The sequence below is a fragment of the Monodon monoceros genome, unplaced genomic scaffold, assembly GCF_005190385.1.
Source record: "Monodon monoceros isolate NGI ecotype Baffin Bay Population unplaced genomic scaffold, NGI_Narwhal_1 Super_Scaffold_12, whole genome shotgun sequence".
Classification (NCBI taxonomy): Eukaryota; Metazoa; Chordata; class Mammalia; order Artiodactyla; family Monodontidae; genus Monodon; species Monodon monoceros.
This window is the reverse complement of record NW_021703768.1, coordinates 35,863,338-35,890,023: the sequence shown is the minus strand read 5'-3', so window position 1 is coordinate 35,890,023 and position 26,686 is coordinate 35,863,338. Positions and strand designations below refer to the sequence as shown.

Here is a 26,686-nt window from a genome sequence, read left to right as displayed (position 1 = left end):
TATATTATAGTATATAGTATATACTATACACTATATACTATATATACACTATCATATACATAGTATATAATGTATAGTATATACTATATAATATAATATTACTATTATTATTAATTTAGAACAGTCATACTAAGGAAGTAGGGTAAGACAAAGCTAAGCAAAATGTCAGCTTTCTGATGTTTATTAACAAAGGAGAGTGAAAAGTCCCTGTTCTGAGACTTTGGGTAAAGAGAGGAAAAAGGCTCTAGGAAAAGCCAGGAATAGAGACGAAGCCAGGAAGACAAATTATTTCCCTTTTCCTCCTCCAAAACATATACACACATGTCCACAAACTCCTTGCGCTGCTGGCTATGTCCTCCTTCACCGGAGACATTAACCAGAGAGTCTGGTTCCATGACAGAGTCTCTGCCACCCTGCTTCACTGTTTGGAACAGCCCACAATTTTTTCTTCTTTGAGAACCCCTTATGGCTTACAGAGTCCTAGAACACTTGCAAGCAATGTGCACATCTTGGTCACACCCAACCCCTGTAAAGGCAAGAGTCTAAATATAAATATTCCTAGTTTTGAAAATAAAGGGAAGAGCCTCAAGAGGTCCATGACTTTCACGTGGTGGGGCAGCTACTCTAGGCCCAGTTTTCTGACTATGCTCTTTCTACTTGTTTATACTTCTTGTTGCTGGAAATCTCTGGTCTTAAAATTTGTTTTTTTAATTAAAAAAATTGAGATAAACTTTATACACAGTGAAAACACAAATTTACATTTATACTTCAACGATTTGACAAATGCACACAGTGTCATCAACCCCCCAATTAGGATACAGAACATCTGATCTTCTTTAATTTATGGTAGCATAAAATCTAGGACCACTGAACAAGTCTATTAAAGGGAAAGAAAGCCATACCTAGGGAAATAAAACATATTTCAAAATTTTAAAGTAAAAACTCTAAAAGCTATATGCAAGGAAATACAACTTTGGGTACTTGCTATGCCTAACGTAAGGCCCTTTTGCCAGGAGGGAAGAGGGAAAAACAAGCTCGAGTGCTGAGTTTTCTAAGCTAGCTTTCTGTGATTTTCTCTCTGCTTCCTACCAGTTGATGAGCTTCTCTGCTCTGCATTACACTTGCATGGAAGACGCCTAGGAACATATGAGAATTAGATTTTCCCTTCATTTTTACTTTGGCTCTTGATTTTACTACACTATTAATATCACACTACAAAGCTCTCAGTGGCAGTTGGCTAATTAGTCTTATTCATATTGAAAAAGGACCATAATCCCATCTTAAACTTTGCACAGTGCAGCTCAGTGTTTTCTACTCAGATGATTCTCAACCATAACGTTATAATTACGCCATTTTCTCAGCAGCATCACCCAACTACTATAATTTCAAAGCTAAAGCTATGTTTATAGTGTACTAAAGAGAATGGAATTGTTTCATTTTAAGTGATTCATTTACCTCCTCTGTTGGTAACAGAAATGCATGATAATGGAAGAGTCATGGTTTAATATGCTTCTCTGAAGAACAATTTCAGATACCGAGAAGCCAAAAAAGAAAATAAAGCCCCAAAACCCCAATATGAGAAAGTATGGGAGACATGATTCCCAGTCTGGTTACCACAATGACTCCTCGTTTGAAAATCTAGGATGGGCAAGGGAATGGAGGTTAGCATGCTGGCGGCCACTGTGGGGTCTCAGGATGCCCTCAGTTTATCTGCCTTGTGGCAGGACATCCCCATGCACTTCAAGTCAGTTTGCAGGACTGACATCATGGCTCTGAGCCTGTAAGATAATGACTCATCTAAGCACAGGGAACTTCTGTCCTTCAGGACCATCCATTCCTTTATGGATGAAAGAGTGGATGGATATTTCATTCATATCGACTATGGGCTAGTTCCAGGTGCTAAGTACACAGCACGGAACAAAGCAGAAATCTCTGTTCTCCTGGAACTCTAATGTATTTTAGATCTGTCTTTTGCTTATTTACCCAGGTGAATAAAAAGAAAGCTTTTACTTTTTTTATTTCATTGACCTATAGTTGATTTACAAAATTGTGTTAGTTTCAGGTGTACAGCAAAGAGATTCAGTTATACATATATATATATATATATATATATATATACACACACATATGTATATTCTTTTTTCAGATTACAAGATATTGATTATAGCTCCCTATGCTATACAGTAAATCCTTGTTGTTTATTTTACACGTAGTGGTGTGTGTCTGTTAATCCCATACTCCTAATTTATCCCTCCAATCCCCCTTCCCCTTTGGTAACCATAAGTTTGTTTTCTATGTTTGTGAGTCTGTTTTTGTTTTGTAAGTAGATTCGTTTGTATTATTTTTTAGATTACACATATAAGTGATATCATATAATATTTGTCTTTCTCTGTCTGACTTCATTTAGTATGATAATCTCTTCGTTCACCCATGTTGTTGCAAACTGCAATATTTCATTCTTTTTTATGGCTGAGGAATATCTCATTGTGTGCGCGTGTGCACGTGCACGCATGCACACACGTGCACACACACACACACACACATCTTCTTTATCCATTCATCTGTTGATGGACACTTAGATTGCTTCCATGTCTTGGCTATTGTAAACAGTGCTGCTATGATCACTGGCGTGCATGTATCAGAAAGCTTTCACTTTTACTGTGGGTGATGTAGACTCACCCATATTAGCTTGCATGACAAAGTGCCGGTCCACTATAGACTGAAAGCCACCATTTTCTTGACATATGGGCATGTATTCGGTCTGGCAAAGAGAGGAATGATAAATGAGAGGAACAGCCTGGGGTTAGATGTGCTGGGTTCATTTGTAATCAGCTAAGAGAGAACACCCTCCAGCTCTCTGACATTGATGGGGTAGAGATTGATACTTCATCTCCAGTACACCTCTCACTGGCTTGCCTAAAGCCTCTGGTTGAAAATGTTTCATAAAACCTTGACATTCTTTGACTTTTCCTGCTCCATGGAATCTTAGGTGCAGGAGGAGTAGACGATAACATTGTGGGAAACCATAAAGGATGGCTTGGTGGGAAGACATGTCTAGGTACGTGTCTCATGTTTATATTTTAGGAATTACTTCTCAGGTGTATGGGGTTTCCTTTTCTTTTTAGAGCAAGCTAAATTATGAACGAATTTTGATAGCTTTTAGGCCAACAAGCAGATGCCTATGGTGCAAATGATTCCTCTCCTGGGTTCTGAGACATCCAACGGCTGAGCCCAAGCCTCTTAGAAATCAGTCAGCAACGCTAAGGGAACTGAACAGTCTTTGAAACGAAATTCCATTATTTCTGGTTATCACTTAGATTTCCTTCTATTTATATGAGCTTGAATGACTATGCTACCTGCAGCGCTCTCAGCCTCTAAGCCCCTGACCTAGGACAGCAGGGCAGGAGTGGAGAGGAAGTAGGCCGAGTGGCATGGACAAGGACAGGGGTGGCCATATTGCCAACATTTCCTGTAGGCTTGAAAATGGCAAGCCTTAAAGTTGGACCTTCAAGAACAGATAGCTGGAAAGTAGAAATAAGAAAAAGCCTGCATTTAGAAAATTGCAGCTAACTGGTTCCCTCTTCTGTCCTCTCTTTTTGGTTTGTGATTTAATCAAAAGCCTATTGATTTTCTTTCTTTCTTGGTTTAGGAGCGGTAAGAGGCTAATCCAAGGCGGCAGAATGTAAATACTCCATTGTCACATCATCTTGGAATCTCTACAGGGACACAGCACTGTTCACTATAATGTGACTTCAGTTCTAGGAAATTGCTTGCACCAACGTTAGACCTATAGCAGAGCTTGTGTGCAAGCAAATTCATCATGGTAGGTAACAGCAGCGATGAAATCTTCAGCCCAAATTGAGTTCAAATATGACCAGAGCCATAGTCTTAAATTCTAGACAAGTTGTTTTCCTTGCCACTTGAAAACAGGGTATCATCTTTCAACATGAACCGTTCAGGACCACACACTTCAACACAACTCATGTCTAGTTAGCTAGAACTCCACATTTTCTGGTTTTCCCATAGCAATTTTCTAAACTAATGTGTTCATATAAAGACTTTTCCACTTTTCATAGATGGAATTCTGGTCACCAGTAAAGCTAATTCATGGTTTCCACTGTGGATGTGAATTGTGTTTTCTTGGGGGTGGGGACTGAGATCATCTGTTCATGATGGATTACTCTACATTTATTATGGAATTTGCACAGTTTAATGAACCACTATATGTGCCCCACCCAGCTTCAACAATTATCAGCATTTGGCCTATCCTGTTTTGCATTTTCTTAACCTGTTTTTATTTTAATCATCTGCTTTTACCCGTAACTACCTACCTATGTATCTTTAAAAGCTAAGGACTCTCTCATTTAAAACAATAATCCAATATCACACCTAATAAATGAATGATGATCCCTAAATATCATCTAATATCCAGTCGATGCTCAAATTTCCCAAAACATCTCAAAAATTTTCTTTTGGCTATTTGTTTGAATCAGGATACAAACTAGGTCCATGCAATGTCTCAAGTCTGTCCAAATCCGTGATACTTCCTTTCTCTTTTTTAAAATTACATCGTTGTTTTGGTTGAAGATAGTTTCCTTTAGCTTACTGAATTCTTAAAGAGTGATTTAAAATATCCCTCTTGACCTGTTATTCCCTATAAACTGGCAGAAGACCCAGAGGCTTAATTTGATTCTGTTCACCTCTCATGGAAAGAATCTGTCATGGGTAGCTGTGAACTCCTGTATCAGGGACATATTATGTCATACGATGACAAGACTGATCTGTGTTCAAAACGTTGTCAGCCTGATTCACCTAGAATACAGCATACCTACATATTTTTATCATTCACTGATGAGCTTGTCTAAATCACTATGTCATTAGGGCTTCTAAACTGGGGATTTCTCTAATCCTGCCATTTCATCTGCATTTATTAGCTAAGTATGTCTGTATAAAGAACAATAACAAGCAAAAGAAAACAACTTTCCTTCACCCTGAAATGCAATTCATACAAAAATTCAAGGTAATTGCTTGATTATTTCCCTGATGTATCAGTTTTTATAATAATGAGTAGAGGTCCTAGTAACCTCCAAAGGTGACCATTTTTAAAAAAGTATCATTATGAACTTACTGATGTCATTCATGTTTTGATGCCATTTTTAAGGGACTGTAATGATAAGAATAGAAATGATGAAGTAATTTCGTCTTTTTTCAGCTATTCTGAGCTTTTTTCAGAAAAAAAAAAGCATACTGTGTAATCTTGGCTACCTTTCCCCTTTCCATTCCCCTTTTCTCCACTCTATCACCCTACTATTTTACCAGGCTCCTTCCATAAAAATGGCTGAAAGCAAGACTCAAGACTAGATGACTTCTAAAAATCCATGCACATATACCAATTGTCTAGGGAAACCCCTTTGGATATTTAACGAAGGATTCACACATACTCGGGGAAGGGTCAGTACAGACATCGATAATCTAAATGTTTGAACGCTGTGGTAGACTCACGTGCTAGACCCACGCCATGCCCTCAGCATTGAGCACAGCTGCAGAAGTGCCACAATCACTAGCCACCTGTGCTCCTTTGAACATTAGTGGCCACTGGGGTAGCAATAGGTAATCCCTTGAAAAGAAGTTCCCTGGTCAACTATTTTCAGAAAGTGCTATGGTTCTTTTATTTCTCTTGGATATTCACAATGCACCCAAACAGATTAGAGACTCTGAGTGGTTCTGTGATAAAGAATCCTGTTTAACTTTGCATGTTCCAGCATTTCCCAAGCACTGGAGACATGGTAGGCTAAAAAGTTAAGGTCAGAGTTCTTTGCAGGGGTGTGTGAAGAATATTTGTGGAGGAAATTAAAAAAAAAACTTATGTACAACTATTTCGTATAAAATAAACAATAAGGTCCTACTGTATAGCACAGGGAACTATATTCAATATCTTGTAATAACCTATAGTGGAAAAGAATCCGAAAAAGAATATCTCTCTATCTATCTATCATCTATCTCTGAATCACTTTGCTGTACACCAGAAACTAACACAATATTGTAAATCAACCATACTTCAATTTAAAAAATACATATCTGTAGTGGGTTAAATTATATTCTCCAAATATATGCCCAAGTCCTAACCTCTGGTACCTCTGAATGTGCCCTTAGTTGGAAAAACGGTCTTTGCAGATGTAATTAAGGTAAGGATCTCAAGATGAGGTTATCCTGGATTAGGGCTCTAAATTCAATGATGGGTGCCCTTATGAGAGAAAGAAAAAAGAAAGGAAGAACAGACATAGAGACACAGGGAGAAGGCAATGTGAAAATGGAGATAGGGATTGAAGTGTTAAATCTACAAACCAAGGAACACCAACGATTGCTAGCAGTTTCCAGAAGCTAGGAGAGAAACAGGAACAAATTCTCTCTCAGAGCATCCAGAAGGAATCAACACTAACGTCACCTTGATTTTTGACTTCTGGCTTCCATAACTGTGATAGATTAAATTTCTGTTGTTTTAAGCCACTAGGATTATGGTAATTTGCTACATAGCAGTCCTAGGAAATGAATACAATATGCCTGAATCAATGAAGATTGATTCAGTAGATCTGAGGGAGATGGCATTTGTATTTACTGAAAATGCCCACAGATGATTCTGATGGGCATATACACCAAGAACCACCACTTTAGGATCTTTGGGGTTGACCTGGTTATATTGACATCCTATAGGATTTAGGCTCTTGCTGTGACTCTGGATGGACCAATAAAGCCTCCTGCCCTTTACCTCCAAGTCTGTTTTTCAGAGAAAGTAGTCCTAAAGAAAATGCTTTTGGGTTATCCCTTAAGTAGTAATTGGAAATAGTTTTTTATAGGTGGTGATGATGGTCAAGGCTATGTGAGTAGAAGGAAGTAATTATGGGTTCAAAGGGAAGAGGGGAAAATCAGCGCTTGTCAAATTAGCCACATGGATCTCACTTGAAGGGAGCTTTCATTTTGCAGCCTGAACAAGGCTGAGCTTCCTTTCTTTTGGTACCTTGAGAAATCTTGGTCTCCTACGACTTCAAATCATTCTAATTCACTTCTAATCTTCTGGACTCAGTTTCCTTCCTTTCCTCAGCTGCCTGAGAAGGCTGCTTCTTTCATCCCCAGCTTCTATTCAACTGAAAACATCTTTCTTTTCCCAGTTGTTCTCATTTTAGTGCCTAGCCTCCCTGGATGTTTTTGATGTACTTCTTCCCTCTTAGTCTCTGGTTTCTCCAAAAGGAGTGGGGGGGGGGTCCTATGCTAATGAACTCAGTCTTTGCCTGACACTTTGCCTCACCCTGAATTCCTTCTGTGCTGAGACAAAAGAACCTGAGCTTCAGTAAGTCCTGACACCAGGCTATCCACATCCTGGTGAAATTCGTTGGGAAGCAAGTTAATATGGACTCTGATTATGCTCCAACGGCTTAAAAAAAAATACACAGTCTTCTCTAGAAAACGTAAAGGCACAGTGCTAGGAGTCTGTGCTGATCTGAAGCCTTTTTTTGAAGCAGATGCTACCTTACTAGAACCAATTGAGCAGGATGTAAATTAAGGTCAAAGCTGTCCACATTACACCAGAGACCTCCTGGCCCCACGGAATATCAATTGGCGAGAGCTCTCCCAGAGATCTCCGTCTCAACGCTAAGACCCAGCTTAACTCAATGACCAGCAAGCTCCAGGGCTGGACACCCCATGCCAAACAACTAGCAAGACAGGAACACAACCCCACCCATTAGCAGAGAGGATGCCTAAAATCATAATAAGGTCACAGACAACCCAAAACACACCACCAGATGCGGTCCTGCCCACCAGAAAGACAAGATCCAGCCTCATCCACCAGAACACAGGCACCACTCTCTTCCACCAGGAAGCCTACACAAGCCACTGAACCAACCTTACCCACTGGGGGCAGACACCAAAAACAACAGGAACTATGAACCTGCAGCCTGGGAAAAGGAGCCCCGAAACACAGTAAGTTAAGCAAAATGAGAAGAAAGATAAATATACAGCAGATGACGGAGCAAGGTAAAAACCCACCAGGCCAAACAAATAAAGAGGAAATAGGCAGTCTATCTGAAAAAGAATCCAGAGAAGTGATAGTAAAGAGATCCAAATTCTTGGAAATAGAATGAAGAAAATGCAAGAGACATTTAACAAGGACCTAGAAGAACTAAAGAGCAAACAAACAATGATGAACAGTACAATAAATGAAATTAAAAATTCTCTAGAAGTAATCAATAGCAGAATAACTGAGGCAGAAGATGGATAAGAATGGAAGATAAAATAGTGGAAATAACTAGCGCAGAGCAGAAGAAAGAAGAAAGAATGAAAAGAATTGAGGATATTCTCAGAAACCTCTGGGAAAATGTTAAATGCACCAACATTCGAATTATAGGGGTCCCAGAAGAGGAAGAGAAAAAGAAAGGGACTGAGAAAATATTTGACGAGATTATTGTTGAAAACTTCCCTAATATGGGAAAGGAAATAATCATTCAAGTCCAAGAAGCGCAGAGTCCCATACAAGATAAATCCAAGAAGAAACATGCCAAGACACATATTAATCAAAATATCAAAAATTAAATCCAAAGAAAAAATATTAAAAGCAGCAAGGGAAAAGCAACAAATGACATACAAGGGAATCCCCGTAAGGTTAACAGCTGATCTTTCAGCAGAAACTCTGCAAGCCAGAAGGGAGTGGGAGGACATATTTAAAGTGATGAAGGAGAAAAACCTACAACCAAGATTACTCTACCCAGCAAGGATCTCATTCAGATTTGACGGAGAAATGAAAACCTTTACAGACAAGCAAAGGCTAAGAATTCAGCACCACCAAACCAGCCTTACAACAAATGCTAAAGGAACTTCTCTAGGCAGGAAACACAAAAGAAGGAAAAGACCTACAAAAACAAACTCAAAACAATTAAGAAAATGGTAATAGGAACATACATATCGATAATTACCTTAAAGGTAAATGGATTAAATGCTCCAACCAAAAGACACAGATTGGCTGAATGGATACAAAAACAAGACCCATATATGCTGTCTACAAGAGACCCACTTCAGACCTAGGGACACATACAGACTGAAAGTGAGGGGATGGGAAAAGATATTCCATGCAAAGGGAAATCAAAAGAAAGCTGGAGTAGCAATTCTCATATCAGACAAAAAAGACTTTAAAATAAAGAATATTACAAGTGACAAGGAAGGACACTACATAATGATTAAGGGATCAATCCAAGAAGAAGATATAACAATTGTAAATATTTAGGCACCCAACATAGGAGCACCTCAGTACATAAGGCAAATGCTAACAGCCATAAAAGGGGAAATCGACAGTAACACCATAATAGTAGGGGACTTCAACATCCCACTTTCACCAATGGACAGATCATCCAAAATGAAAATAAATAAGGAAACACAAGCTTTAAATGACACATTAAAAAGTACCTTTTCCAACCACGAGGCTATAAGACTAGATATCAATTACAGGAAAAAAAACTGTAAAAAATGCAAACACATGGAGGCTAAACAACACGCTACTAAATAACCAAGAGATCACTGAAGAAATCAAAGAGGAAATAAAAAAATACATAGAAAAAATGACAATGAAAACACGATGACCCAAAACCTATGGGATGCAGCAAAAGCAGTTCTAAGAGGGAAGTTTATAGCAATACAATCCAACCTCAAGAAAAAAGAAAAATCTCAAATAAACAACCTAACCTTACACCTAAAGCAATTAGAGGAAGAAGAACAAAAACACCCCAAGTTAGCAGAAGGAAATAAATCATAAACATCAGAGCAGAAATAAATGAACAAGAAATGAAGGAAACAATAGCAAAGATCAATAAAACTAAAAGCTGGTTCTTTGAGAAGATCAATAAAATTGATAACCCATTAGCCAGACTCATCAAGAAAAAAAGGGAGAAGACTCAAATCAACAGAATTAGAAATGAAAAAGGAGAAGTAACAACAGACACTGCAGAAATACAAAAGATCATGAGAGATTACTACAAGCAACTATATGCCAATAAAATGGACAATCTGGAAGAAATGGACAAATTCTTAGAAATGCACAACCTTCCAAGACTGAACCAGGAAGAAACAGAAAATATAAACATACCAATCACAAGCATTGAAATTGAAACTGTGATTAAAAATCTTCCAACAAAGGACCAGGACCAGAGGATTCACAGGTGAATTCTATCAAACATTTAGATAAAAGCTAACAACTATCCTCTCAAACTCTTCCAAAATATAGTAGAGGGAGGAACACTAAACTCGCTCTACGAGGCCACCATCACTCTGATACCAAAACCAGAAGAAGATGTCACAAAAAAAGAAAACTATAGGCCAATATCACTGATGAACACAGATGCAAAAATCCTCTACAAAATACTAGCAAACAGAATCCAGCACCACACTAAAAGGATCATACACCACGATCAAGTGGGGTTTATCCCAGGAATGCAAGGATTCTTCAATATATGCAAATCAATCAATGTGATACACCATATTAACAAACTGAAGGATAAAAACCATGTGATAATCTCAATAGATGCAGAAAAAGCTTTTGACAAAATTCAACACCCATTTATGATAAAAACTCTCCAGAAAGTAGGCACAGAGGGAACTTACCTCAACATAATAAAGGCCATATATGACAAACCCACAGCCAACATCGTTCTCAGTGGTGAAAAACTGAAACCATTTCCACTAAGATCAGGAACAAGACAAGGTTGCCCACTCTCACCACTCTTAATCAACATAGTTTTGGAAGTTTTAGCCACAGCAATCAGAGATGAAAAAGAAATAAAAGGAATCCAAATCGGAAAAGAAGAAGGAAAGCTGTCACTCTTTGCAGATGACATGATACTATACGTAGAGAATCCTAAAGATGCTACCAGAACACTACTAGAGCTAATCAATGAGTTTGGTAAAGTTTTAGGATACAAAATTAATGCAGAGAAATCTCTTGCATTCCTATACACTAATAATGAAAAATCTGAAAGAGAAATTAAGGAAACACTCCCATTTACCACTGCAACAGAAAGAATAAAATACCTAGGAATAAACCTACTTAAGGAGACCAAAGACCTGTATGCAGAAAAGTATAAGACACTGATGAAAGAAATTAAAGATGATACAAACAGATGGAGAGATATACCATGCTCTTGGATTGGAAGAATCAACATTGTGAAGATGATTCTACTACCCAAAGCAATCTACAGATTCAATGCAATTCCTATCAAATTACCAGTGGAATTTTTTACAGAACTAGAACAAAAAAATCTTAATATTTGTATGGAGACACAAAAGACCCCGAATAGCCAAAGCAGTATTGAGGGAAAAAAATGGAGCTGGAGGAATCATACTCCCTGACTTCAGACTATACTACAAAGCTACAGTAATCAAGACAATATGGTACTGGCACAAAAACAGAAATATCAATCAATGGAACAAGATAGAAAGCCCAGAGATAAACCCATGCACCCATGGTCAACTAATCTATGACAAAGGAGGCAAGGATATACAATGGAGAAACGACAATCTCTTCAATGAGTGGTGCTGGGAAAACTGGACAGCTACATGTAAAAGAATGGAATTAGAACACTCCCTAACACCATACACAAAAACAAACTCAAAATTGATTAAAGACCTAAATGTAAGGCCAGACCAGACACTATAAAACTCTTAGAGGAAAACAAAGGCAGAACCCTCTTTGACATAAATCACAGCAAGATCCTTTTTGACCCACCTCCTAGAGAAATGGAAATAAAAAGAAAAATAAACAAATGGGACCTAATGAAGCTTAAAAGCTTTTGCAAAGCAAAGGAAACCATAAACAAGACAAAAAGACAACCCTCAGAATGGGAGAAACTATTTGCAAGTGAAGCAACTGACAAGGGATTAATCTCCAAAATATACAAGCAGATCATGCAGCTCAACATCAAAAAAACAAACAAGCCAATTGAAAAATGGGCAGAAGACCTAAGTAGTCATTTCTCCAAAGAAGATAAACAGATTGCCAACAAACACATGAAAGGATACTCAACATCACTAATCACTAGAGAAATGCAAATCAAAACTACAATGAGGTATCACCTCACATCAGTCAGAATGGCCATCATCAAAAAATCTACAAACAGTAAATGCTGAGAGGGTGTGGAGAAAAGGGAACCTTCTTGCACCATTGGTGGGAATGTAAATTGCTACAGCCAATATGGAGAACAGTACGGATGTTCCTTAAAAAACTAAAAATAGAACTACCATATGACCCGGCAATCCCACTACTGGGCACGTACCCTGAGAAAACCATAATTCAAAAAAGTCATGTACCACAATGTTCACTGCAGCTGTATTTACAATAGCCAGGACATGGAAGCAACCTAAGTGTCCATCAACAGATGAATGGATAAAGAAGATGTGACACATATATACAATGGAATATTACTCAGCTATAAAAAGAAATGAAATTGAGTTATTTGTAGTGAGGTGGATGGACCTAGAGTCTGTCATACAGAGTGAAGTAAGTCAGAAAGAGAAAAACAAATACCATATGCTAACACATATATAGGGAATCTAAAAAAAAAAAAAAGGTTGTGAAGAACCTAGGAGCAGGACAGGAATAAAGACACAGACGTAGAGAATTGACTTGAGGATGTGGGGAGGGGGAAGGGTAAGCTGGGACGAAGTGAGAGAGTGGCATGGACATATATACACTACCAAAAGTAAAATAGATAGCTAGTGGAAAGCAGCTACATAGCACAGGGAGATGAGCTTGGTGCTTTGGGACTACCTAGAGGGGTAGGAAAGGGAGGGTGGGAGGGAGATGCAAGAGGGAAGAGATATGGGGACATATGTATGTGTATAACTGAATCACTTTGTTATACAGCAGCAACTAACACAACAAAGTAAAGTAATTATACTCCAATAAAGATGTAAAAAAAGAAAAAAAAAAGGAGTGGGGGATATCTCTCTAGTCCTTTCAAATCTAATGACTAATAAATAAGGCACCTGCTCTTAAAAATACCTCCGCAAGGAGAGGTTTGCGAGACAGGAACGAGTTGGTGTATGCTCCTCTGGTTTTCTGGTTTGACAACTTCTCACATTGAGGCTGACTAGACCCTAGGAGGTTATTTACTCATGGTTTAACCAAGATTATCCAGTCAAAAACTAAATTTGGTGGAAGGTACCAAAGAAAAATTTCAGAACTTTTGCCCTAGCTGGTTCTTCACCCAGGAAGTGGTGAAGTGTGGTGAAGGGGAAGACAGAGGGTAGGGGTGGTGAGGGCAGGATGAGATGGTGAAGGAGGCATTCCTTCACCGTACAAACCGCAAAGCTCCTGACCCAGCTCTAGGAGCCAGCCACAGTTCACCTACAACCCAAGTCAAACAGGCTGTCACAGCCTAGATGTGTACTTAACCACTAGTTAATATATTATTTGTTGCGGCTGTTACACTCGATTTGGAGAGCCTCCTTACAGCCGAACTTCTGAAGCAAAAACAAATTTCAAGTTAGGGACTCCAGGGCCTTATAAATGTATACATATAAAAGAATCCTAGCAATAAAACAGTACTCGATTATTGCCAAATGACTCCCCAGGCACTAAATGTTCTAAAAGCTCAGAGAAGGAAGCTTGGGTCTGAGTTTAGTTCAGTAGGGGGTAAAGTTGCCCTTTGGAAAAGTAGAAAAAGTTTGTTTTAATGGCACACCTTTTAGCTGTCTATACAGCTTCATTGCTTCTATAGCTAAGGACAGTCTTTTTCAGGGGAAAGAGGAAGGAAAGGGAACAACATTCTACTAGGTGCCAAGTACTGTGGTAAACATTTGATCTAATGCTGCCTCAGGACAGCCCTGAGGCAAGACAGTGAAGCAATGAAGTCAGCCTCCAGGCTGCTCCTTCCCCCTCTTGCCCACCACCTCCTCGTTGTGACGTCCATCTTTCTTGCCTGGTACCCATGTCTCATCCTCTGGACATCTGGAGTCTGGCAAGCCTCTCAGTCCCTCCCTTTCAGTAAGTGCTTTCTGCTTCCTCAGCTCTAAAGGGCCAGCCTGACCTATATTCCAGGTTGATGTGCTTATAGCAGAACATGAAAGCAGGGCTTCTCAAACAAGTGTCTTTTGGGATACGAAATTAAGTTGTGTTCTTTTTGCAGAGATAAGTGACAATGAAAAGAAATATCTCCAACATTAAAATTTATTTTTTAAATCAATTTTTCTCAAACTGGCCTGTACAGGCATTCTCTGGAGTCTGTGAGAATTTTACTTCCTTAAAAAATAAATTACTCAAAATAGAGCTACCATATGATCCAGCAATCCCGCTCCTGGGAATATATCCAGAGAAAACCATAATTTGAGAAGATACATGTACCCCAATCTTCACTGCAGCACTATTTACAATAGCCAGGACATGGAAGCAACCTAAACGTCCATCGACGGAGGAATGGATAAAGAAGATGTGGTACAAATATACAATGGAATAGTACTCAGCTATAAAAAAGCACAAAATAATGTCATTTGCAATGACATGAATGGACTTAGAGATTGTCATACTGAGTGAAGTAAGTCAGCCAGAGAAAGACAAATATCATATGATATTGCTTATATGTGGAATCTAAAAAAATGGTACAAATGAACCTATTTACAAAACAGAAATAGAATCACAGATGTAGAAAATGAACTTATGGTTACCAAGGGGGAAAGGGGGAGGGGAGGGATAAATTGGGAGATTGGGATTGACATAATACATTACTATATATAAAACAGGTAACTAATAAGAACCTACTGTATAGCACAGGGAATTCTGCTCAATACTCTGTAATGACCTATATGGAGATAGAATCTAAAAAAGAGTGGATATATGTATATGTATAACTGACTCACTTTGCTGTACAGCAGAAACTAACACAACATTGTAAGTCAACTATACTGCAATAAAAATTAATTAAAAAATATACTACTCCAATATGAGATATATTCTACTAGATCCAGCATCCTTCTTATCCTCCCAGAAAATATACACAGGAGATAAGCTCTGGTGAGTGGGGTGAGGACGTGGGTAGGATGCTTCCAGCAACCCAGGCTACTACTACTTTTTCAGGAGGAGTAATAGCAGTAGTAGCAGCAGCAATAGTAAAAATAATAAAGTATCTAATATTTATTCCTTACCTACTTTGTGCCAGGAATTTTCCTATGTACCTATCTGCTCCTCACAATGACCATTTGAGATAGATGTTAATATCTCCACTGACAAATGGATAAATCAGAGTTCACAGCATGTCAGCTGTATGCCAGGTACACACACACAGGACCAACTCAGGGTCTCCAGCTCCCCAGGCTCCAAAGTGCTCATCCCACAGCCTGGGACACCAACTGAAACCAATAACAGAATTTGCCACAATCACTAGTGGCTGATAAGAACAAACACCTCCAATACTTTTGTAGGACCTTCTTGTCTGCTTTTCCCCACGAGAAAGAAAAATGGCAGAAGAGGAAATGCATCTGCTGCTCTCAGATTCAGGAAACAATTCTCCTCAGTATTGGTCTTAGTGTTGTGGAGAGGATGTCAAACTCAAACACCATGAAATCTAAGCTAACGCCTCCCCCTCCACTTCCCTTCTGCATTTGCTCTCAAGTCATTCCCGGAACTCATGTGGCATTCATTTAACCAATAGTAAGCCCCCATTTTGTATCAGGCCCTGTTTATGTTGTGGAGGAAAGGAGCAGAGCATATAAAGATGAGGGAAGTTCCTTCCCTCTGAGAACTTACAACTGAAGGGAAGCTACCATATGTACACAAGCCACTTGACTTCAGTGCAAAAGATGCACAACTTCAAACGCTTTTGGAATTCAGAAAAAGAAGAGCTTCTGTCGCAGTGAGGATGCTATCCAGGTGTTTCTCCATTTCCCCGGGGTTTGCTTGGCAGGAGCTTCGCAGTGACAGGTGCACAGACCCACTCCTGCAAATATTTGCTCTCCAATGAATCCAAATTTGTAGTGTTAAAATTCTATTTACTAAGGAATATTAAGTGAGAAAAAAGAAGAGCTAAAGGCTGCTTTTCCATAACATATGAAAATGAAAGTACAACCTGTAGCAGTAAAGACATGAATGTTACTTGAGAACATGTTGAGGATACACAAAGGCCATTCATCTGAACGGTAACATCTACTACAATGTTGTGAGGTTTCTGGTCTACGATTCTTTCACGGTGCACAACTTCCTGAAAGGAGAGTCTTCTGTCTTTATTCTTCAGCATGAATTCAGTGGCAGCAGTGGTTTATGGATGATCCACAAACCTGTAAAGTCAAGTCTGCCCTCAAACTGGAGCTGTGTGTTACACCGACTGTAACTCTTCATAAGATGAATATTATGTGATAATGATGACATATCTCAGACAGTCCAGTTGCAAATTATTGCCCATTCAATGCATCACCAAGCATTTACAGATGCTCAGCTTTCATTTGGTGGAATACCAATAATAATAAAAATGTACAAGTCCACACCGATTAGCAGATACTGTTAATCTTACTTTGCAATAGTGTATTTCAGAAGAGTTGACTGTGAAGGAAATTCATAAAGTGAATCCTGAATTCTCATTTATGTCAGTTACCAACTGAAAATAATTTTCGATAGGAGATTAAAAGATAACAACCAATACAAACATGATGACTAGTTCCATAAAATACCTTTTTATAGAAACAATCTTTTTCTGTTTATAACAGGGGTTGACATACTTTTTCTTCAAGGGCCAGATAGTAAATATTTCAGGCTTGCGGACCTATGTTTTAGCTACCCAACTCTGACATTGTATCCCCAAAGCAGTCATAAACAATCTGAAACAAATAGATCTGGTTGTGTTGCAATAAAACTTTACTTACAAAACGACTGAGGACAACAGTTTGCCAACCCCTGGTTCAAATAATTGTTGACCTTAAAAAAAAGTAGCTGATTTTGTATCGTATATTGTGAATTGCATGCAAATCAATTTCCTATAAATTATATATATTTAAAAGCCCTTTGAAAGTTGTATAATCTATTTTCTAAGTGATAAGTTCTTTATTTAGTAATTCGTCATCTCTTATTTTTGGTTTAAATATATATTGCATATATTTGCCATAAGGCACACTATTATTTGAACTTCTACTCAGTGGTACCTATGTTTGAATTCCATAAATCTTTTTATAAATATGGTGTGTAGTCTGCTTTCTCAGTGCATAGATTAATCTGTATTAAAATCAGGGCCCACCCGTATGATGAATTCAAGGTTTTTTCCTTAGTGCAAAAGTGCACATTATCTGAAAAACTGTGCATCACAAGTTGGAGCTGGTATGAACAAAGGCCTTTCTGGAATGACTGACAGAGCCCAGCCTCTGTCTCTCCCTAGAGAGGCTTCTGTGCACAGAAGCCAGAGTTCTCTTGAGAGCAGTGATTACAGAGTTGGTTTTGAAGCTGTAGAACTAAGCAAGTCGTCAGGGCTGCAGTCTGGAACTCAAAGGTCACAGTCAACTTTGGGATGCTTTAACTTTCCAGTCACTAAAAAGAGTTCACCACCCACTGGGGTCACCTAGGGTGAAAGAATGTTTGTCTTGGATTTCACCCCTGAAAAATGTGTGTTATGCTTTGGAAGAGAAACCATACTAGGAATGGGTATGTAGAGTACACACAGGCCCACTGGAATTTTTAGAGAGATGCTTAATCAAAAAAAAATGTTACTTCTACAGTCAAGGCTTTCCGAGGCATATGCCCACAGATTTCTAACTCTTTTCTTACTGTTTGGGTTCCAGAATAAACAGACAACCTTGATATATGTTGACAATCAGAAAGGACCTGCAGGGGCTTGAGGAGGCTGACCTTGAGCTGTGGTTTCACTCCCCCTCTAGACGTTCACTGACGCTGGTCTGAGCGCGTGCACAGAGAACAGGTCTCTCGTAAACTCAGTGGGAAATATCTACTCACCACTGATTATGGCTCAGCAAATTGCTGGGAGTTGAGGAGGATAAAAAAGTCAAGACCTAATATTTATCTTACAAAGAATCCTTACCTCCCAACAATTATATGTGAAAGCAGGGAGCGTATAATGAAGCACTACCACTGGGAAACTAATAGCAGGCATTATCTGAGTATTTCAGCCTGGAAAAAGTCACTATCAAGTCCCTATTTTGAGATAACTAAACACTGTTATTTGAATTATCAATAACATGCATTATCTACACTTTATTTTGCTCATCTAGGAGCAGATACAAAGCATCGCATGGACGGTACCTTCTTTACTCTCTTGTTGGTCTGTCAAAGAGACTTGGGAAAGCTGTTTTGTCTCTACCTCTGTTTCTTCTTCTATAAAGTGCATAAGTCTACCGGCCTCCCTCCAACCTCAGAGAAGCAAGGAAGGGGGATAAATAGCCTTTCAGGATGCTTGGCATTATCAGGATATTAGTGCTATCTGTGAGTCAGGATGGGCTACCACTAGTTTGGGTGCAAGAGGGAGCCAACATAAACACCGTTTCCTTAAAAGGGATCATAATAATCTGTGTTTACTTACTGAATCATTTGCTGAGTTGTTTATAAACAGCAGACTGTAAAGAATTCAATGTCAGCTTCGATGTCAGAGTCCAATGCTGCTCTCTAATGCGTGTCCAAAGCTCAAGTTCTTTGTAACCAATAAAGGCTGCACATTCTCTCTGAGATACCATTCCTGCACGGACACACTTCCCTTATATTGTGTTTCTTTTACGTGTACTGTCAGCTTGTGCTTATTGTAGCTGTATTGTCAGTTAATAAGCCCTTAAGGTTGAAAATATCTGATGAAAAAGAATGATTAAAGCTGAGAGGGTCATTCGGCTCTTACAGGGGCAGGGATGGGTCACAGGCAGGAGTGGGGGTACTATTCCCTTGGCAGCTGAAGTGCCCACAGGATAGCACAGCGATGACACAGAAACATCCTGGGACACACCCCAAGACTAGACCATGACACTGGTCCCATGACCTGAAGCTAAGGTTCTGTGGAAGGCTTTTGGGAAAGACTGTAAGTATATTAGTAATGGACGAGAGAAATGTCTCCTCCTGCATATTTTAATCTCTCTCCTTTCATAAATGACTGCCGGAGGACATAAAGGTACTCTATGGTAGCCAAAGAATACTTAAGACACTGGGGGGGAAACTTGGCTTCTATTTTTTGAATTTTTTTCGTGTGCGTGCAAAATCCACTGACTGTTTGTTAAACACTCGGCATTTGCCAGGTCCTTACCAGGTACCGTAAGATACAAGGATGTAAAAGACATAGCCCTTATCCTTAGGAATAGTACAGTCTATTAGAGGGAATAGAAAGCACATAAAAGTCTCCATTAGGTTGAAACAAATGACATTATGATATGATGGTCCAAAATAGAGTTGAATATGGGAAATTTCATACAGTTCAATTCTAATTCTTGTTGGAATATAAATAAGAGCCACAAGAGAATACAATAAACACCATGGGACCAGGTACTATCCTAACTACTTTAAATGTATCAACACTTGTAATTCTCACCACAATTTTATGAGGTAGGTACTATTAGCATCTTTATTTTAGAAGTAAAACAAAACAAAACAGAACTAGGTACAGAGAGGTCATGAAACTTACATAAGATCATGCAGGAAGTAAGTACTAGAACTGGGACTTGAACCAAAGCTGTCTTGCTGCAGAGGCTGAGTTCTTCAAGTACTGTGCTATATACTACCTCTCCTAGAGAGGGAGAAAGAAAGGGCTTCAGAGATTCTAAGATGGAAGTGTGAATCCTCTTGGAGGAACTGGGAAAAGCTCTGTGGATAAGGCAATATTTGGAGTATGCCTTAAAGACAAAATCCTTGAAGGACTTTTCCCACCTGGGAGGTAAGAAGAGGGAATTTCTGACAAAGGGGTCATTATGAATGGCTATAATGAAGCAAGAATTCAGAGGACACAAACATGGGTGTACATAGTACATAAGCGAGATGAGGCTAGAAAGGTACATAGGATCCATGTTGTGGGCCTTCTTAAATGCCAGAGAGATGAGTTTATTCATAATTTAGGAAACAGTGGGGAGCCACTGAAGGTGATGGGGCAGAAGAATCACTGGATCAAAGGTAGGCAAGAATGAATGTGGAAGCAGAGGGTAGGATGGCTGGGGATAGGGAAAAAATAGGAGGTAGGGAAGAAAAATTAGGGGGCTAGGACAGGAGTCCAGCTAAGAATGTACAGTAAGGACCCCAACAAGCAAAATGACAGTTACTATATTAAATTTTTGTCTCCTATAAGTGTCTTTATTGAAAAGTAACTCACCATTGTAAAGGAAGTTGTTGAACTTATAAAAATTGAAGCAATTCATTTCTGTGCCCATCTAATATGATAATCTTTTGGGATTCTTTCAAAACTGCATTCTGACCTCAGTCATGGATGTTTATGTTCAGGACGCCTGTTTTCATAAAATCTTGGACTAATTTATGCTCCAGATGCCAGTCAATGAAACTTCAGTAGTTTTCTCCAGTTGGATATTCATTTTATTTTGAGGTGGAAATGCCACTGATCACACAATTTACACTTTCATAGTAATACGTGACAAATTCAGTGAAAAGGTGTGGCTTTAAAAAAAGGACAGGAAAAATCCCCCTCAGAACGATGTGCAATCTTTTAATAATTTCTCTATGTGTTTAATAAGTCTTAAGTATTTGGCCCATACGATCATCAAATCCTCTGCCAAAAACCAACTGTGAGAGAGACATGAAATTACTGGGAAAACACAAAGCACATGGGACCACAGCAGCCTAACTCGGGAGTCTGCCTTCTTCAGGAGCACTAACAACGTTTTGCTTTTCTCTAGAAGATTCTAACCATCCTCATCACTCTCTCCCACAACTAAAAGCAGCTTTCTTTGTAGTAAGTTTGCACCGTTACTTCTTTAAAGTATACAAAGATGCCTACCACTTTAAACCGTAAACTCCGTCAATATCCTTCTCATTCTATATGTGGATTTTTGCTCAGATTTATGCCTCTGCATAGGTGAAGTATGCTGCTACCCACGTGCATGGGCTAAAACGTCCTCATGGGACTTTTAAAAATAGCTCTTTGTTTCCAGAAAATATTTCTCAAGCCTGTAATCTGCAGAAGGTATGTTAGTATGTGCCCATTAGCACACAAACACCTATTCACATGGATTAGGTCCACGCAAAAAGCACGCAGAAAGCAAAGCCCCGAGGGCTTAGAAGCTGGGACAGATACTTTTTGGTGAGCAAGAGAAGGAAGAGATGAACGCAATGGGCAATTCTTTAAGTGGCGGATGGCATGGGTTAATTTTAGCTGTGCTTTTTTTCCACGCGTGCTTTTTTTCCAGAGTTACTGACGCTTGGCAATGCTATGTATAGACTGTGTTAACTAAAGGTAAGTGATGTGCTGTAGTCATGGGTCCCTGAGTTGTTTCAGGGCAGAATATGTCAGCTTGTCAATGCTGCTTAGCAATATAATTAAATTTATGATTTGCACCTAAATTCAGTGGAACTGGGGGCTGATGTAAGGCTGTCCACATAGCTAGGGTGTGCCTACATGACGAGCTCACTCTAGGAAACTCCATCACGAGCAGACTTTGGGCTTCCTGGTACCAAGGTGCTTGGCAGGCACACAGGTAGTGGTTCCAGACCTGGAGACACAGGGTGTCTGGTGTGACTGTGCAGTGAGAGGACGAAGAGGCCTACACCTGGGCTCTCCAGACCCCGGTCAGTGCACTCCCCTCATCTGCTGTTGCCCTAGTGTATCCTTTGCCTGTAAGGAAGCTATCCTCTGAGTATAAACCATTTGATTCCTATGAGTCCTTTTAGCAACACTGAAGGTGATTAATGGGCAATTAACACAGGTGGCGAGATCTGTTCCTCCATGAATGCCCCCCCCTCCACCCCCCGCCCCTGAGATCCAAGAGGCTCCATGATAACAAGGGGGGCTGGTGGGAATTGTCAAGAGTGCCGAAGGGTGGGTAGCCAGGGAGCTATTAAGGATACTTCCATTTAGTTAATTTATTTGCAATATCATTTATTACTTACAATGTTCAAGGTACCATTTGAGGTACTGTGAGTTATACAACTCTGAACAAGACACAGCTGTTCATAATCCAGATGGGGAGAAATATGCAAATAGCTACACTCCAAAGCAGCGTGTAACATATCCCCTCAGAGCGATATGAAATCGTGTGACCTCTCAAAGACACACACAGAGGAGGGAGGAACTGCTTCAGGCCAAGGGTCAAAGTGTTTCGGCTGAACCTTAAAGTATGGGCACGATTTATATTTCCAGAATGCTGGGTGAGGCAGAAGGATGATAGTTCTGGAAGATGGGACGGCACGAGCAAAGTCCCAGAGGAGGGAAAGCATAGTGCTCCTGGGGAGTAGTGGGTAGTCTAGACTTACAAGCTGGGGTCAGGTGACAGATGGTGGATTTGAGTGTCTTGGGATAGGATTGCAGTTTAAAATTTAGGCAGTGGGGAAGGTACTAAAGATAGTTAGGGTTATTTAGAACAGAGGGATATGTTGGATTCTGAAAATCGTTATTGGCAGAGGAAGATGGATACAAGGAAGGAGAGAGGGGGTAGGGTGTGGAAGGAGAGAGGAGCGAGACAGCTACTAAAGGGTTATTGTGATAGCCCAAGTGTAAAGTAAAGGTGGCCTGCAGAAGGGTGGTGGCCTTTATTTACGTTTGGACAGTTCTGTCTAGGATTCACTCTGGGAGGGTTTATTTATTTTTCTTCCACAAGGTTTTGCTTTGAATCCGAGAATTCAGAAAAGTGCACATAGGAAATGTATACATTACAATTGTGAATTGACAGTTCTTGAACACTAGCTTTTTGTGTAAAACTATCTCCTTAGGGGGAATATGACCTCCCTGAGGTCAGGACAATATCTTACACATTTCTTTCTTCCTCAAGGTGTAGAGCTAGCTAGTGCTGGGTGCATGGCAGGGAGTTAAACATTTGTGATACCGTGACTGTGTCCACAGTGACACAGTGAGGCTACGGGAGCACTAGGGTCTGTTGCATCTCAGTGAGATGCTTGGATGATAAAGGTGGCCATGTGTCCTAGTGAGTGCACTGTGGAAGGTGCCTAGTGATACAGACATATCCGTTGACATGGGGTACTTTATCCAATCAGTCCTGAGACAGAGGGCATGTAACTTCAGATAAGGAGAAGCTGGAAGGATAGGATTCTTCCTTGCGTGGGGAGCTCAGTGTCTGTGAGACGTGCCACAGATGAAGGGTAAGAGCTATTATTCTTGTTTATCACAAGGACAGAAAATCAGCATATGCCAAATGACTGGTAGCAACTTCTTCAACACATCTGCCATACTCACAGGTTGTATTCCAACAAGGCCCACAGCTTAAGGTCCTCAGACCCCATGACCTGACAAAGACAATGGCTCAGGGAAATCTTACCACCACTTTGGGGGCAAGAGAAGGGCAGTGTATTGTGGTTGTGTGTTGGGGAGGGTTCCAGTGTGGGATGGAGCACGCACCATTAGTAAACCATTCTTAACTGATTCTTTCTTATTTCCTTACAGAAAGCAGCAATAAGCCACATCATCTACTGAGTGAAGGCTCTGGAATATTCTGGCTGGGATAACCCACACATGAGCAACAGCTAGTCTTTCCACAAGCCCTCACGTTAATTAGGGAGCAGATTAACATGTCAGATGATTCTAAAACAGGAGGGTTGTAGAGTTCGCGGTCTGGCACAACTGAAGAATTGATGACGTTTGTTAAAAACAGCACCAACCCTCCCTTCCAGTCACCTCCAAGAAAAATGATGTTTACATCGCCTACTAGAAAAGGACTCTGCAATTTAGGCACAAAACCCCAATTATAGTTTCATGATGCCATTATGATCCCTGAAACAGCAATGGCTTAAACACGGTCAGGTACACTAACTTCCCTTCCTTTATTTTGTAATGTGGACTCGAGCACATACTTCAACTGAGGAAAAGAAAATCCATCCTTAGAACTTAATTGAAGGTGCCTACTATGTGATCACGTTTTTTTTTAAGTCACGTGAAGGATTTAGAAGAAGCAGAAAACATAGGCTTTGCCTTAATTAATTGCGACATAATTAATTTGTGCAGTGCACACAACTCATTGAGTCCTGCACATGGTATGAACACATGCATGAAGATGTTGTGAGGTAAATGCTATCATGGAGCAGTGGACAGAATTTCAGAGCCCAAGGCGATTTGGTTGAAGGGACAAATTTGACTGTCTGGTAATGTGATCACTAGGTAAAGAAATATCTCAAAATAATAATGACAAAAACGCAGATTCCTAAGCTCAGTAAACCAATTGTTGGCCCACAATAAGTTATTTTATGTCTTTTTTTCTTTGCATTAATTTGGGCTTACTTAACCTCTAAGGATAAGCTTATTAGAAAAATAAAGAAGCATTCTTTTTTTCCAAAGAGGAAATGCAGGTGGCTAACAGGCCCATGAAACATTGCTCAACACTGATAATCCTCAGGCAAATACAAATCAAAACCACAATGAGATCTCACCTCACACTTGGCAGAATAGCTAACATCAAAAAGAACACAAATAACAAATGTTGGCGAGGATGCTGAGAAAAGGGGATCCTCATACACTTTTGGTGAGAATGTAAATTGGTGCAGCCACTGTGGAAAACAGTATGGAGATTTCTCAAAAAACTAGAAATAGGACTACCATATGACCCAGCAATTCCACTCCTGGGTACAAACAAAAACACTGATTTGAAAATATATACTCACCCCAATGTTCACAGCAGCATTATTTACAATTGCCAAGGTATGGAAGCAACCTACGTGTCCATCAACAGATGAATGGATAGAGAAGATGTGTTATATGTACAACGGGATACTACTCAGCCATAAAAAGAATGAAATTTTGCTATTTGCAGCAACATGGATGGACTTGGAGGATATTATGCTAAGTGAAATAAGTCAGACAGAGAAAGACAAATACTGTATGATATCACTTATATGTGGAACCTAAAACAATCAACAAACTAATGAATAAAACAGAAAAGAAGCAGACTCACAGATATAGAGAATAAACTAGTGGTTACCAGTGGGGAGAGGGAAGGAGGGAGGGGCAAGACAGGGGTAGAGGAAAGAAAGGGTTATTATGGGATTATATGAAATCATTTGCATGAAACTTTTGAAAATTGTAAAGAACTTTGGAATTTAAAGGATCTTTCGTTCAATTAAAACAAAAGGGAAAAAAAAGAAGCAGCCTTGCAGAAAAGTTGAAAAAGAAATTCTGAAAAAAAAATTTGTTAGTTTGCCCATGTAATTTCAGTCAGTCATTCATCCAGTTACCATATCCCAAATAAAATAGGGAAAGGACAGTAGCTTGAATTACAGTAAAACCTGGACAATATCGTTGAAGGCAGAAAAGGGAGTGAAATTCTTACTTGTCTCTAGGCCTGGATGAACTCTCTGCAGACTCTGAGATGCTCTGACAAGGATAGCTGGTGTGGCTGGAACAGAAAGAGACGAAAACCATTAGTTACCCCTATAAAAAGTGGTCTGATGTGACTTCCTTACAATCTCATTTTCAAATGTCAAAATGTGACCAGGCCCAACCTCACAACAATTCTCTCCTTTTTCTTTCTTTCTTTCTTTTTCAAACTAAAATTGCACCTACCCTCTGAAAAGAACTCCTAAATATTCAGAGCAAATGGAAACCTTCTGGTCTTAGCTGCCTCTGGTCTCATGCCTGGACACAGTCAGGAGGATGAAAAATTGCCTTCCTACAACATTTGAGTCCAAACTTAAGTCTTGCTTGTGAAAACAAGGAGGAACATAAATTCTTTTTAAAAAGAGTATTAAAAACAGTTCAGTCAAAAGCGTTTATTCTTAGAAATAAACATGTGAGCAACCCTGGGAATAGGGAAGGAATGAGGGGAAGTGAGAAGTTGGACAAGAGGGGGACAGAAATTTAGGACGCGAGATGGCAATGAGTCATCTATTATAAAAGCACTTTCAATTTTATTGATACTAGTATTAGGTTGCATTAAAAACAGGAAAAATGGGCTTCCCTGGTGGCGCAGTGGTTGAGAGTCCACCTGCCGATGCAGGGGACACGGCTTCGTGCCCTGTTCTGGGAGGATCCCACATGCCGCAGAGCGGCTGGGCCCATGAGCCATGGCTGCTGAGCCTGCGTGTCCGGAGCCTGTGCTCCGCAACGGGAGAGGCCACAACAGTGAGAGGCCCGCGTACCGGAAAAAAATAAACAAGAACAAAAACAAAAACAGGAAAAATGGAAAATGATCAATGTAGTTATCACTGAACTGTTGAAATGCGTTGAACTGCAAACACCTCAGCTACAAAAGTATTGTTCTGGGCTTGGTGGAGAAGGGGGTGTCTCCAAGATTCCTCCCATCCCATCAGGCTATCCGTGGGTTATCAGAGAGGCAGTTTGGTCCAGGCCCACAACAAACAGAGAGCATTACCTCAAAGCAGCGAAGCTGCTGATGCTTTTGGTCCTCAATAGAAACCCACAGTAACAGCGCTAAGAAATCTTTCTTTGATATGAAAAAAGGAAGAGGAAGAAAATGAAGATGCATGGGCAGTGAGCTGGCCCACACCCATCTCCCTGAATTTCAGGGAGGGTGAATCCTGTCCATCTGTCCTGATCCACTTCTCAATGTGCTTTTTTTT

At 39.8% G+C, this 26,686-nt stretch overlaps 1 protein-coding gene across 3 annotated transcripts in view; it reads right to left on the bottom strand.

Annotated features, from left to right (window-relative positions):
* GHR (growth hormone receptor) overlaps window positions 1–26,686 on the bottom strand; it is a 279,446-nt gene that overhangs the window by 58,028 nt on the left and 194,732 nt on the right. For all 3 annotated transcript variants that reach the window (XM_029216313.1, XM_029216311.1, XM_029216310.1), the window contains one exon: window positions 25,438–25,503. In XM_029216313.1, coding sequence (XP_029072146.1) covers window positions 25,438–25,503 — 66 coding nt within the window. The remainder of the gene's footprint in view (window positions 1–25,437; window positions 25,504–26,686) is intronic.